Source organism: Erinaceus europaeus, chromosome 3 (genome assembly GCF_950295315.1).
Source record: "Erinaceus europaeus chromosome 3, mEriEur2.1, whole genome shotgun sequence".
In the NCBI taxonomy this organism is placed as follows: Eukaryota; Metazoa; Chordata; class Mammalia; order Eulipotyphla; family Erinaceidae; genus Erinaceus; species Erinaceus europaeus.
Window position 1 is genome coordinate 27,678,367 of NC_080164.1, and position 15,343 is coordinate 27,693,709.

Genomic DNA, 15,343 nt, shown 5'->3' on the forward strand with positions numbered 1-15,343 from the left:
CTGTCCTATCCAACAATGATGACATCAATAACAACAATAACTACAACAATAATAAAAAACAAGGGCTACAAAAAGGAAAATAAATAACTAAACGTAAAAGAAAATAAAAAAAGAAAAGAAACCATAAAAGGGTCTAAAAAGACTCAGTCTACAGACAGCTGTACAACTTTATCTCAGGGTTGCTTTTCTCAGCTCTGTTCTCAGAGCTGGGGTGGGTAGTGCAACCTTTTCATGAACAGGAGCTCTTCTGGGCTGGGGAGACAGCACAGTGGCTCTGCCAAAGACTCCCATGCCTCAGGCTCAGAGGTCCCAGGTTCAAACCCCAGCACCAGCACCAGTCTCTAGTCTCTCTCTGTATCTCTTGGTAAAATAAGATATATTGGGGTCAGGTGGTGGTGCAACTGGTTAAGTACACACATTACAGTGTGTAAGGACCCACGTTCAAGCCCCTGGTCTCCACCTACAGAGGGAGAGCTTCACAGGTGCCTGTCCTTCTCTAGGCTCTTGCACCCCTCTCTTGCACCCCCAGGACATGCAGGGATGGTGACCAACTGCGGCAGGGTGGGTGGGGGAGGGCAGAGTCCTTTGGTACCAGCTTTTTTTTTTTTAATTTATTTTCCCTTTTGTTGCCCTTGTTGTTTTTCATTGTTGTTATAGTTGTTATTATTGTTGTCGTTGTTAGATAGGACAGAGAGAAATGGAGAGAGGAGAGGAAGACAGAACGGGGAGAGAAAGATAGACACCTGCAGACCTGCTTTACCGCTTGTGAAGTGACTCCCCTGCAGGTGGGGAGCCAGGGGCTCAAACTGGGATCCTTTCGCCAGTCCTTGCGTTTTGAGGCACGTGCACTTAACCCACTGTGCTACCACCCGACTCCCTGGTACCAGCTTTTCTAATTCTTCTAATGAAAGAGAGAGAGAGAGAGAGAGAGAGAGAGAGAGAGCAGAGCACTGCTCAGCTCAGCTCTGATGCTGTGCTATGTGGCTGACGCTAATGGGGTGTGTGCGCACCTGTGCGCACAGAGGATGCTGAATTTATCAACCTGGGCTAGCAAGACAGTTCACCTGGAAAGTCTGCCTGCATTGTCATGCACAGGACCCAGGTTCAAGCCTGGCCCCACCACAGTGGGGGAAACTTCGGCACTGGTGTGTCTTTCCCTCTCTACCTGTCTCTATCTTTAAAAAAAAAAAAAAAAAAAAAAAAAAGTCTGTTTAGAATGGTGAAGCCCCAGAGACAAAAATTCTATCAAACATATGTCTTTTTTTCTCCTTTCATTTATGATGGATGGATTCTATGAATAGATGTCTTAGTATTGACCTGTGGTCTGTCCTTCAGATATGCCGGTGGGGAGTTTACTAAATATGCTGAGTGACAGCTGCAGCTTGCTGTCTTCCTAACTATTCTGACTCCAAGTTCACATTTGTGTACTCTGTCCACCAAACACAGGAAGCCGATGACCAGCAGACACCTCAGGGTAGAAAGGCTCAGAGCTGGAAACTATCACAGTTAATACCACATCTAATAAAACTGGGAACCGGCCTCCACAAGTCTGGCTGCCCGATGACTTACCCATTTGGGTTTCTTTCCAGCTCATTCAGAAGCGTATGATCACAGTATTCAAACACCAGGTGCATTTTCCTTTTTCTCCTGAACACCTCAATGAGGTTCACGAGGTTGGGGTGTTTCAGTTGCTGCAAAGAAAATGAAATACAAGGCTGGGTGGTTTGTTTCTCTTAATTCGCCCCAATACCCTATAGTATTTTTCAAAAACCAAATCCTTAGCTTTGATTTTAGCTAGCTTTATTTATGTTACTTTTAATAGGATCAGAGGGGGGTGGGAGGGAGGGAGAGAAACAGAGAGAGACAGGGAGATAGATAGATAGATAGATAGATAGATAGATAGATAGAAAAGGAGGCCACAGCATGGAAGCTTTCTCTACAGTGGGGGGGTTGGACTGGAAATTGGGTCTCATAGTAAGAACACACAGTCCAAATGAGCTATTCCACCAGCCCCCTTTTAATTAGCTTTAACTATTTATCTTACTTAACTATTTATTTTAGCTGCTATCAACCAGAAAGTTATAAGGGAACGTTCTAATACTTCTTGTAAACTCACATTTTAGATCTAACTTTGAAACCAAACAGACTACTTTTTACAAGGTCAATTCTGAATTGCAAATTTTCAGTGTTCATTAAGACTAGAAGGCATGGCCCTGGGACACAGTATAATGGTTTTGCAACACAAGTTTCATACCTGAGGCGCTGAGGTCTCAGATTCACCACAGTGCACTGACTGAAAAATTGAAATATATGAGCAGTGCTCTGAAAACAGGAAAGAAAGAAAGAAAGAAAGAGAGGAAGAAAGAAAGAAAGAAAGTGAAATGAAATGAAATGAAATGAAATAAGGACTTCCGGGAGGCATGGTTTATGGAGTAGCTGCAAACAGACCTTTGCTCTCCCCACACAACTATTGTACACAACAAGAGATTGAATTGGACACATAATCTACAGCTGGAAAAAAATCCACAGCCTCAGGTCATGCCACCTTCCAGACACCAGGCTGCAGATGCTACCATGACTCCACCCCAACTGCTCTGGGCGGACGACCTCAACAATGTGTCCTGGACTCTCGAATCTCCAGAGCTCTGGTCCACTCGGGAAAGATAGAAACAGGCTGGGGTTATGGATCGACCTGTCAATGCCCATACTCAGTGGAGAAGCAGCTACAGAAGCCAGAACTCTTACTTTCTGCTCCCCATAAACAAGCCTAATCCATACTCCCAGTGGGGGAGAAGTGATAGGATGAAGATAAGAGGACTCTGCACTCCAGCTCCGTCAGCACCCAGAGAGAGAGAAGGAAAAGGAGAGGGACATATAGAGGTAGTTATGATGTCATGAGGGGCTTAGAGGGAAAGAGAGGCTTGAATCAGAAAAAGAAGGGGCAACTATGTATAAATGTGGACAGATAGTTGTAGATTGGCCCCTGTCTAAAACTTTAGGGGAAGTGTGGTGGATTGCAGTGGAGAGAGTGAAGATTCAGAACTCTGGTGGTGGGAATGGTGTGGATTCAAACCCCTGTTGATATGTAATTCTGTAATATAAAAATATAAAAAGAGAAATGAAATGAAATGGGGGGGACATATTTGGTTAAGTGCACATATTACCATTACCATGCACAAGGACTTAGGTTCAAGCCCCCAGCCCCCATTTGCTGGGGTAAAGCTTCACAAGTAGTGAAGCAGTGCTGCAGGTCTCTCTCTCTCTTCCCCATTACTCTCAATTTCTTTCTGTCCTATCAAATTAAATAAAGTTAAAAAAAGGTCTAGCTTATCTTGTTCTATGTACCACTCATGGAAACTTTAGAAATTGCACTTTATGATTTAATTTATTAAAAATAAGATTTACTGGGGCCAGGTAGTGGTGCACCTGGATGAGTGCATATGTTACAATGTGCAGTAACTCAGGTTCGAGCCCCAGTCCTCACCTGCAGGGGGAAAGCTTTGTGAGTGGTGAAGCAGTGTTGCAGGTGTCTCCGTATCTCTCCCTTTCTATCACCCCTTCACTCTCGATTTCTGGCTGTCTCTATTCAATAAATAAAGGTATAAAAATTTAAAAACTACTTATTAATGAGAAAGAAAGAGAGAGAACCAGAGTCTTGATCCAGCATGTGTTGCTAACTCATGCTTGGACTCCAACACTTTCTCCATTGCACTACCTCCCAGGCTGTGGTTCTTTGATTTCTACTGAGTATAAGAATCTCAGTTACTGGGTGCTGGGAGGCAGTGCAGTGGTGGGTTAAGTGTACATGGTGTGAAGCATACAACTGACATAAGGATCCTGGTTCGAACCCCCAGCTCCCCACCTGCGGGGGGGGGGGTCGCTTCATAAATGGTGAAGCAGGTCTACATGTGTCTATCTTTTTCTCCCCCTCTCTATCTTCCCTTCCTCTCTCAATTTCTTTCTGTCCTATGCAACAACAATGGCAACAACAACAATAATAATAACAATAACAACCAGGGCAACAAAAATGGGGAAAAAATGGCCTCCAGGAACAGTGGATTTGTAGTGTAGGCACCAAGCCCCAGCAAAAACACTGGAGGCAAAACAAAACAAACAAAACAAAACAAAAACCAAAAAACATGGCAAGACAGAACCCCCCCCACTACCAGTAAGCTATCTCTCTGGCTCCACGGAGTGGCTTCAGATAATCAAAAGGCCAGCTAGACACTGGAGGGTATACTTGCTTTGCTGTGGACACACCCGTTTCAAGCCTGGCACCTACCACACTGAGGGAAGCTTTGGTGCTGTGCTGTTTTTCATTCTGAAAAAAAGTGACCTGGAGGGATGTAGTTCCAGTGATGACTGACCAACCGACTGACCAACCAACTGACCAACCAAATCCCCAAAGTGATGATCAATTAATTCTCACAGTTGCTGATACAAAGAAATCCAAGTTAAACAGGAAAATAAAAAAAACACTTTTACGACTTATTCTGGTATGAGCCTTCCACCCAATGCCATGCATCAGAGCAGGGTGGGGAGCTTTTTGTTCTGTCAATGGCCACTTGGATATTCATAACACCAGCCAGGGGCCACACAAAACTATCCACTGAAAGATGGGCACTTTCTAAGCTATGAAAAGAGCTCCTGGACTTCCTGAATACCAGGTGCTGCCTTTGTTTGTCCTGGTAGGGCCAGATTAAATGAAGTAAGACTCTGGGGCCAGACGCCCCCCCACACACACACACCCCTACTGAGAGAAACAAGCCTACCCACCTTCAACATTCGGATTTCTCTCAGCGCAATTTTCTTGACCATGGGATCATCTTCAGACTCCATGAACTTTTTAATAGCGACCACATGGCCTGAGTTTTTGTTCCTGCATTTGAAGACCACCCCATAAGAGCCTTCTCCAATCTTTGCCAGTTTTTCATACTTCTCCATGGGAGCTTCAGTGACTCAGGGCCGTGCGTGAATTCCTCTGCAGTTCAGCATCGAGACTGGAAAATGGGAGGGTTTGGCTCAGGTCCCCAAGGACGGTGTGTGTCCTCAAGTTCCCTTAGTGTGCCAAAGGCTTGTTTGACCAAGAGATTTGTTTAGTTAGTTATTATTCTAGGTCCTTGGTGCATGTATGATTTCACTGCTCTGGGCTACTTTTCAGAGGGAGGGAGAGAGATAGAGATAGAGAGAGAGAGAGAGAGAGAGAGAGGCGCCACAATACTAGTGATTCTTCCAGTGCCATAGGTCCTCCTCTGTGGTGACCAGGTTCAAACCTGGGCTGTATGCATGGCAAGGCAGACACCCCACCTGGTGAGCTCTCTGACTCCATGGAGTGGCTTCAGACACAATCCTAGGGAGGTGGTTGAGTGGTGGAGCATAGGACTTGCAAGCATGAGTTCCTGAGTTCAGTCTTTGGCACCTCCTATGCCACGTTATGTTAATCTCTCATTCAAGTTAAATTAATTAGGGGCTGGGAGACAGCTCACCCAGTAGATGGCGCACCTTCCCGTGCTTAAGCCCTAGGTTGCGCATTAAAAAAGGACATGCTAGGACCAAGAAGTGGCTCGCTTGGTAGTGTGTGCACCTTACCACATCTGAGGCCCTAGGTTTGAGCCCTGGACACCACATGGGGAGGGAGGAAGCACTGTGGACAGCATGGAGGGAGCTCTACGTATGTTGGGGGTGGTGCTGTGATGTCTCTCTTTCTTTCTCTCTTTCTCAGTGGTAGGTTCATTCTCTGGTACCACAAAAACAAATGGACAATTAAGTAAAATACTTAAGAATATACCAGGACATTATCCTCCCAGATCTGACTAAGATTTCAGGTATCGTTTCTTACTGTACACCTGCATCGAGTTAAAAAAAATGTGGGGAGGAACCTTCACGAGCGGTAAAGCAGGACTGCAAGTGTTTCTATGTCTCTCTATCTCCCCCTCCCCTCTCTATTTCTGTATATATGTATCTGTAGGAAAAGAAAAGGAATCCTATCTGATTTTTTTTCTCCCAATGCCTTCAGGGAGGGATTCCAATCTGATGTTATCAAAGTCAGTGGAGGGGAGAGCTCAGTCTCCCAGATCTGCTGCCTGTCCTTTCCCTTCTGACCATGTGAATTCCAGAGATCAGAAGGAGGTGGAGAAGGCTGTGTGGAGTTTCTGCTTCACCAGGTGGGGAGGAGAGAGAGTATATGGAGCTGGGAGCCGAGAGGCTTCAGAGCCCGTCCCTGCACTGAGGGGCCTTGTGCGGTGGGGGTGGGGGGGGGGCGGCAGCTTCTTGAAGGCTTAGCTCCCCCAGAAAAACACCATAAGGCCCCCAAAGGAGGCATGAATGAGCTCCTGTCCCCAGACTGCGATACTGATGTGAGAGCTCTGTTTGGCATCACTCATTTGTGAATTTTGTGATAACCAGAGTCCATGTTAAGTAGGGTTATACTCCTTAATATATATATTTTAATTTTTTCTTAAATATTTATTTATTCCCTTTTGTTGCCCTCGCTGTTTTATTGTTGTATTTATTATTGTTGTTGCTACTGATCTTGTTGTTGTTGGACAGGACAGAGAGAAATGAAGGAGATGGGAAGACAGAGAGGGGTAGAGAAAGACAAACACCTACAGAACTGTTTCACTGCCTGTGAAGTGACTCCCCTGCAGGCGGGGACCTGGGGGCTCGAACTGGGATCCTTCAGCCAGTCCTTGTGCTTTGTGCTACCTGCGCTTAACCTGCTGCGCTACCACCCGACTTCCATATTTTTAATTTTTATACTTTATTTATTTTGGGTAGAGACAGAAATTGAGAGAGAAGTGGGGATAGAGAGGGAGAGAGAATGAGAGACACCTATAGCCTTGCTTTACCACTTGTCCCCTGTAGGCGGGGGGACAGAGGCTTGAACATGGGTCCTTGCACATGATAACATCTGTGTTCCACCAGCTGCACCACCACTTTGGACCCCCACTCCTCTCAAATTTTAAAATTTTGTAAAAAAAAACCCAGAAAACTACACTGTGAAATCACCAATGAAAATGGAAAAGACAAATTAAATGACCCATGGTAGAATCCATTTATTAAAGTTCTGTAATGTAGTGCTTTTAAAATTATTATTATTATTTCTTTTATTATTATTTATTTTATTGGGTAGAGAGAGAGATAAGTTGAGAGGAGAGAAGAGATAGGGAGAGAGATACAGAGACACCTACAGCCTTGCTTCACCAGTTGTGAAGCTTTCCCCCCCACAGATGGGACCAGGGGCTTGAATCTGGGTCCTTGTGTGTTGGTATGCATGAAACCCCTTCTGTTTCATTTGGTTTAAATCCCCCCTGCTTAACACTATTCTATTTACATAACCACTGTTAACAAGCACCACCCTCCCTCTAGGGCATTGGTGGTTCAGTGATAGGATTCTCGCCTGCTCCGCCCCCTCCTTGTCACACTCTGATTTTCACCAGTCACTTTTCTCTCCACCCTCTCTATGTCACATCCTGTTTCCACCCTACTTGGCAAGTATATATAAAGACAGCATTGTGAGTTTGAGGGTACCTAGAGTTTAGCTTAGCTAAAACTCTAGGTGAAAACGACATAGCCCGGCGAAAACAACACTTGTGCACTGTAATGTGAGCACTTAACTAGGTGTGCCACTGTCTGGCCCACTTCAAAGGTATAAGCCATGATATTCACAAGTGTAAGTAAAGGCTAACAAGTGAAAAAAAAAAGTAACTACCTGTGGGCTGGAGAAGTAACACAATGGTTATGCCAAAGACCTACGTGCCTGCGGCCCTGAGTTTCCAGGTTCAATCCTACCACCACCATTAACTAGAGCTGAGTTCTGGTTTCCTTCTCTCTCTCTCTCTCTCTCTCTCAAATAAAATAAAACAAACCTTTAAAATTAGAAACATTTTAAACATTTTTTTCAAAAATCATTTGAACAAAGACACAACTTTCCAAAATGCCACAAGAAATTAAAAAAAAAAGTCAACCACAATATCTGGAAAACACTTGAAATTCAACATAAGCACATAACATTGGTGATATAAAAACAATTTATATACAAAAACCCATGAAATTTAACATCTCAGAAAACATGAGAGGGCTTAACTCATTTACTAAGTGAGAGAATTTCAATTTGGTCCACAAAGCAAATCCAGATGTAAGCTTCACACAGAAGACATCCACAGCAAAATGACTCAAAGAGGTTAGAAATAAAAAGATGGGCTGAGGTTTACAGGGCAAATGGAAACAGTAAGAAAGTAGGAGCCCTGGTTCCTGGAAGACTTCAAAGTGGACAAATCACAAACTTTATCAAAGGCAAAAGAGAGAACAATGAAAAATGAGAGATGACAAGAAGAAGTGACCATTTAAACAATTTGTTTTCCTTTTATGTATTTTGAGATAACATGCAGGCTTCCATGAAAATGATCTTGAAAACTTAGGTGAAATGAACAGAGTGTACCAAAATTTATATTTTATAATTTATATAGATGAATTTTGGTATCAGAAACAAAGAAAACTACTACTATTACTATTTTGTTGTCATTGGGCTGACATATAAATATGTATGCATATATTCAGCTAGGAAGAGAGAGATAGAAGGAGAGAGAGAAAGATGCCACAGCACTGAAGCTTCCTCCCATGTGGTGGGGGCAAACTCAAACTTGGGTCATGCACTTGGCAAAAGAGAGCACTAGACAGCTGAGGTACTTGCTGCCCTATTATTATTGTTGTCGTTATTACTATTTTTTTAAAATTTAGTATCAGCTTATTTCTGTTTGACGAATATGCTAAGATATACATTCACTATTTTACTTAGTTGTCTTAGTTATTACTATTTTTATCTGCCCCAGAGCACCAGGACCTTGATTGTGACGGGGTAAGCTAATGAGGTTTCCTCCCGAAACTTGGCAAAACTGGCAGGTGCCCCTACCCCCACTCCCGACTACACAGCTTTTATGACTCTAGAAATCAAACAAGAGAAAAAGCCAACTGAGACAAACATGTTTGTTTACATCAGGCCACTGGAGTCTGCGCTTTGGGCCTGGACTGTATCTCCCCTGCTCCCTGATCCTGGGCCTCACTCACTGGATACAGAGCTGGAACTGATGGACAGAGCTAGCAGCCATGGATCTACAGTCCTAAGGGGATGCCTGGCTAGGCATGGACACACATACACACACACACACACACACACACACACACACACACACACACACACGAGAGAGAGAGACAGAGAGGAAATGGATCGACCTCTGATGCACAGCCTTGGCAATGAACTAATGCCCATGTCTGGGAGTTTGCTGTCGTATTCTTGCAAGTCTGAAATGACTATACTGATTGAAATTGTGATTATATATTATATATTACATCGAAGACGGGTGGTGGGTGGCCCATTGGGTAGACACATATTTCTGTGCACGAGGACCCAGGGTCAAGTCCCTAGGACCCATCTGTAGACAGAAGGTCCATGAGTGGTGGAGCAGTGCTGCAGGTGTTTCTTCTCTGTCTCTCTCCCCACCCACATAAAAAAATCAGTGATGACTAAAGACATCAGTTTGTTTCTGTGTGTATACTTACATTACAACAAAACATCTTTCTTCAACATTTGTGTGACTGGAGGCCACAGGATTCAGTGTAAATACAGTATACACACACACACACATACACACACACACACATACACACACACACCCTGGTCCCAAACTCCAGTTCTTGCCTTGCTTCTCAGAGTCTGGCCCATACACTTTCAGAGACTTTCCTTACTGGAGATACTGAATGTGACTGCCTCTTCCTCTTTTGCTTTTCTACTCCACTGTGGTTTCTGTCCAGCCCTCCACAGCCTGTGCAAGCCCTGGTCTCTTCTGTTTTTCTAAATCTCAGCCACCACATCTGACTGCAATGTTAGCCTTTTGCCCGTGTACTCTATAGAAAGTCCTCCCATAGTTAATCTGCAAAATAACCTTCATTTTGAAGCAAAGGTAAGTTGCATCTGGTTGCTAACAGAACCTGGGCAAATAGTAAGGCCTAAACCATGGCTTCAGAATTCACAAAGCATTTGACTGTTCAGTTCCACATTTGAAGCAGAAATGGACTGCATGGTGGTGCATCTGGTTGAGTGCACACATTACCATGTGCAAGGACCCAGGCTCAAATGTCTGGTGCCCACATGCAGGGGTGGGTGTGTGGGAGTAGCTTGATGAGTGGTGAAGCAGGTCTGTAGGTGTCTCTCTTTCTCTCTCCCTCTGTTTCCCCTTCCTTCTCAATTTCTCTGTCCAATCAACCAAGTTAGGAAAAAAAAAAAGCAGAAACAGGTTTAGACCTGGGCCTGTGGATGGATATGGACAGACTGTATGGATAGATACTTGAGTGGACCAACCAATTATTTGAAGGTTTCCTGTTTAATTTCTTCAGAGTTAAGGAACTATAAGATAATGTAGACAAAGAGAGATCATACTTGGGAGAAGCTTTCTTCCCATGATTCTATCACATAGTGGGTTCTGAAAGCTCAGGCAAGCAAGCCTAAGGAATACCCAGGAGAGAAGGTAAACAGGAAAAGGGAAGGAAGGAGTTGGGTGGTAGTGCAGTGGGTTAAGCACATTGTGGCGAAAAGTGCAAGAACCAGTGTAAGGATCCTGGTTGGAGCCCCCGGCTCCCCACCTGTAGGGGAGTCGCTTCATGGGCGGTGAAGCAGGTCTGCAGGTGTCTATCTTTCTCTCCCCCTCTCTGTCTCCCCTCCTCTCTCCATTTCTCTCTGTCCTATCCAACAACGACAACAATAATAACTACAACAATAAAAAACAATAAGGGCAACAAAAGAGTAAATAAATAAATAAATAAATAAATATTTTACAAAAGGGGGGAGGGAAGGAAAGGAATTAGGACCAGATTGTCTAGTCTTGAAGTTCTCCTAATAGCACAAAGAGGAGAGCAGGGAATGCAGGGGGATGAGTGGCCTTTTCAAGACCAAGTCAGCACGATGGCTTCTGCTGATGTAACCTGCTCCCAATGCAACCACATGCTGTGAACAGCTCCTGACACCTGGCAGACCACTTGACAACCATTCTGTTCCTCCAAGTACACGACCCGACCCCTGCTGCACATTGTCACTCTGCCTCACAGTCCCCTTCTTGAGAGGGTCTCTAGGAGACCTCATAATGTATATGAGAATCTCATTTCCTGAAAACATTCCACCTGTGATACCTGGGGACATGGAGACTTCCTGTCCATGCCCCTGACCCAGCCTGATCCCTCCTGGAGTGATAGCTGTGCCCCAGTTTGCCTCCCTCCTTTGGTGACAGTCCTCCCCAGCCTGGTCTCTCCACTAGTGACAGTCCTGTCCCTGCCCCTGACTGGTCTCTTGCTCCCCACTTCTGCCTAGTCCCTCTAAGGCCGCACCCCACAGGCGCCAACAGTTGCCCCCTCCCCCCTACACCCATCCCTTGGTGGCCAGTCACCTGACCCCCCCCACACCCCAAGTCACCTATGTGAAAGCCACCCTCTCTCCGCAAGGGACCAAGACCTTCCCTTCTCCGGGAGCCCCCGCCCCGCAGCGCCAGAGACGGGCACTTACGCGGTCGCGGATGAGGACGCGGCTCCCTGGCCCAAGCAGCCCAGTCTGCTGACCGCTCCCAGGCCAGCCACGCGTCTCCCAGGCAACCAGAGGACGCGCAGGCGAGGGGCGGGGTCATCGGGAGGGGCGGAGCCAGAAGCTAGGTTGACGTCAGGGGTAGATATGGGGGCGTGGCTATGTGGACACCTGGCGGGCGACACTGGGGCGTGGTTAAATGAGCTAGGGGCGTGGCCAGATGTAGGGTGTGGCGCTTCGGGCTTGGCGTAATGAGGGCGTGGCTAAACGCTGGGTGCGTGTCTGGGGCGCGGTGCTGTGAGTCTGGGCCGCCTGCAAGGCTTTGTCCTGCCGGCTGGTCCCAGGAAGCGGTGTGTGTGTGGGTGGGTGACTGCGCTTCCCGAGCGATCTCCCCCTGGCTCTGCGGGGTCTTGTCCAGCGTCTGGGTCAGGAAGATGATGCTCCCAGCCCTGGAGCTGACTCCCAAGGGACATCAGACTGGCAGTCAGAGGTGACAACCACTCTGGACTGCTGGTGACAGCGTTGTCTCCGACTGAGGTTTCTAACCTCTGTCTTGTCTCCTAAAGGATAAATGGTGCCTCAAAGTATCACAAGGCTCTGTGATTCATTCCCATTGACCCTTTAAGCGAGGGAGACCCACGTGACAGGGTCCTCAATGTCACTCAGCCAGTTGGCAGGCAGGCAGGATCCCTTCTCCCCCACTGACCCAAAGTCTGACCCTGACCTCCGATGGCCTGTGATTGTCTTCTCATGTGGCCCACACCTCCACACATTGCCTTTCTCCCAGCAGCCCTTGTCACCGAGTGGGGAACCTGGACTTGCTTAACTTGAGCATCAGCGAGTCCCACTCTACCCATTCCATTCCTGCCCCTGCTTCCAGTTCCCCTCCCCAAGCTGTCACTGTTCCTTTCCTCAGCTCCCCAGTTCTCTTGCTCTTATCTCCCATCTTTGTCAAACTAGACCAAGACCTGTTCCTCCTCCTGCACGAGTAAGTCTACACAGCTCATACCTGCCCACTCCTGTCCTCTGTGTCTTTTGCAACAGTATAAACCTAAGGGCTCAGGGACCAGGTGGCAGTGCACTTGGTAGAGTGCACACATCACTTGCATAAAGACCCAGGTTCAAGCCTCTAGTTCCCACCTGCAGGGGGGATGCTTCACAGTGAGGCAGGGTTGCCGGTGTCTGTCTCTCCCTGTCTACCCGATCAAATAAGTTTTATTTTTTAAGTTAAAGATAAAACAACACTTTCATTTTTCTTTATTGCTGCACCTACATTTTGGAAAACTGACAGTTTCTCAGAAGCTGAGTCCCATTAGTCCTTCCTTACTGCCCGGTTCCATGCCCCTTTCCCTGCCTGAGGTACCCCCAGCTCAAGCTCTCTTGCACCTAGTGTCATGTGGTGTCCTTTCAGGTTTCAGTCTGGCCTCCAGCTCCCACACTCATCTCCCCTTTATCTGACAAACTTTTCATCTGTCAATGACCTGGTTTTATACAACTTTCTGTATATGTTTTAACCCAAATGTCTCCAGGAATACTGGGAAGGGTGTTTTCCTACCTTAATCCCAGTGCCAGGGAAGTGCTGGTGCTGGGTACAGTGAATGAAGGTGAGGTCTGGTTCAAAAATTATCTCCCCAGAGTATAAATCCTTTGTAGTGAGTTATCGCTTCTTAATAAGCTTCAGCTGTGAAGCTAAGTTGCTGCAAACCCTTTGACTCTACACAAAAACACTTTTAGGGAAAATGTTTTGGGAGAAGGAAAAAACTAATACAGGAAGATGACTTCTGTTGCTGTGAGGGATGGTTAGAACCTAAATTTGAAATGTAACTCCTGGAGAAAATAACCCTTAACTTCAGGGAGGGAAGGGGTGTGTGCGGGAGTGTGCTGGCCTGAACTTCACAGGTAGTAGACACAGTGCATGCATTCTGGGCCGTCCACCAGTGGAGCACAGTTGTTGAGGGAACATTCTGAACCAACAGCCTCAGCTCCAGTCCAGGTTCTTCCACTCAGTAGCTTTGTTCCCAGTTAGCTGCATTCTTTCTTGCCTCAGTCTTGTCATCAGGAAAATAGCCCCAACCCCTCCTTCACTGGGTGACTGGGGGTTTAGTGAGAGAACTGAGGAGCCAGCAGAAGAGCCGGAGATACTGGGTGCGTGCTCTGGATGCTTACTGGTTTCCCTCCAGTTCTGTTTGCCCAATACCATGTACAGCACCCTTTCTCCTTCTGGCAATGGTGAACTGGGTCTTTCATGCCTGGCCTCTTATAAAATTGGTGTTGTTTGCAGGCTGTGTGCTGCCAACAGGCTCTGGATCAATCTAGCTCTGTCTCTGGATCAATCTAGCTCTGTCTCAGCACCAGTGTTTAAGGGGCTAGCCAACAAAAGAGCCTGAGACAGACTGGGGCCAGTGAGATAGCTCACTTGGGCATATGCTTGTATTGCCACGTGTGTGACCCAGGTCAGAGCCTAGGCTTGTACATCACGGGGGGGGGGGGGGATTTGGTGTTGTGATGTCTCTTCCCTATCTATCTAAAAAAATTTAGCCCAGATGACTGGGGCCCCATCAACAAATAAAAAAGATCGATGTTTTCAACATTTGGTGATTGCCTCACACCATTTTCTTCTTCTCTTTCTTTTAATATTATCTTTATTTATTGGGCAGAGGCAGTCAGAAATAGAGAGTAGGGCGAGATAAAGAAGGGGAGAGAAAGAGAGATACCTGTAGCACTGCTTCACCATTTGCAAAACTTTCCTTCTGCAGGTAGGGACCAGGGACCTGAACCCAGGTCCTTGCACACTGTTAACATGTGGACTCAACCAGGTGGCCACCACCTGATCCCACCTCTTGTCAATTTCTGTGAATGTATTTTTTACCCATAAGTTCCTATGGAGCTGCTAGGACTTGGCCCAACAAGGAGAGCACAGGTATGCATGACTAAGGCTTCCCTGGTGTGGTCCCCGTACCACATACAGCAGAGCGGTGCTTGGGCTTCTCCTACGTTAAACTCTTAATTCAAACAAAGTTAAAAAGAAAAAAAGCTGTCCCAAAACCTAGATATAGACCAGGTCCCATGAGAGAGAGCTTATGTTCAGATGTAGCCGTAAACTAGGCAAAATATACACCTGAAAGCAAAAGTAAACCCCCCCCCCCCAACACTTCATCTGCACTATTCCAGCCTTTAGGTCCATGACTGTTCAACAATTTGTTTGGCTTTGTATGTTAACTCTCTTTTCAGCCACCAGGTTCCAGATGCCAGCATGATGCCGACCAGACTTCCCTGGACAGACAACCCCACCAATGTGTCCTGGAGCTCCGCTTCCCCAGAGCCCCCACCCTACTAGGGAAAGAGAGAGGCAGGTTGGGAGTATGGATCAACCTGTCAATGCCCATGTTCAGCGGGGAAGCATTTACAGAAGCCAGACCTTCCACCTCCTACAACTCACAATGACCTTGGGTCCATATTCCCAGAGGGATAAAGAATGGGAAAGCTATCAGTGGAGGGGATGGGATATGGAGATCTGGTGGTGGGAATTGTAATTGTGTGGAGTTGTACCCCTCCTATCCTATGGTTTTGTTAATGTCGCCTTTTTTAAATAAATAAAAAAAAATTAAGCTGGAAAAAAAAGCTATTGGGGGAGCTGTCAAATTTGTATTTTTGACTGTCAGCAAAGATAATTCTTTCGAGGCCTGTGGTGCTTAGGTACATGCAGGGGCACTGATGGGGCCCAGGGCTGTAATTCTGAAAGGCTCAGAGGCAACAAACAGCCACTGTGTATTTTTC

At 46.2% G+C, this 15,343-nt stretch overlaps 1 protein-coding gene across 3 annotated transcripts in view; it reads right to left on the minus strand.

Annotated features, from left to right (window-relative positions):
• CDKL4 (cyclin dependent kinase like 4) overlaps window positions 1-11,641 on the minus strand; it is a 39,065-nt gene extending 27,424 nt beyond the window's left edge. For all 3 annotated transcript variants that reach the window (XR_009548901.1, XM_060186919.1, XM_007520985.3), the window contains exons 1-3: window positions 11,552-11,641; window positions 4,777-5,000; window positions 1,570-1,691 (exon numbers count right to left, since the gene is read on the minus strand). Coding sequence is in view for 2 of the 3 variants with exons in the window: in XM_060186919.1 (XP_060042902.1) it covers window positions 1,570-1,691; window positions 4,777-4,944 (290 nt within the window). In the remaining variant the exon portion in view is untranslated. The remainder of the gene's footprint in view (window positions 1-1,569; window positions 1,692-4,776; window positions 5,001-11,551) is intronic.
• Window positions 11,642-15,343: the final 3,702 nt, after the last annotated feature.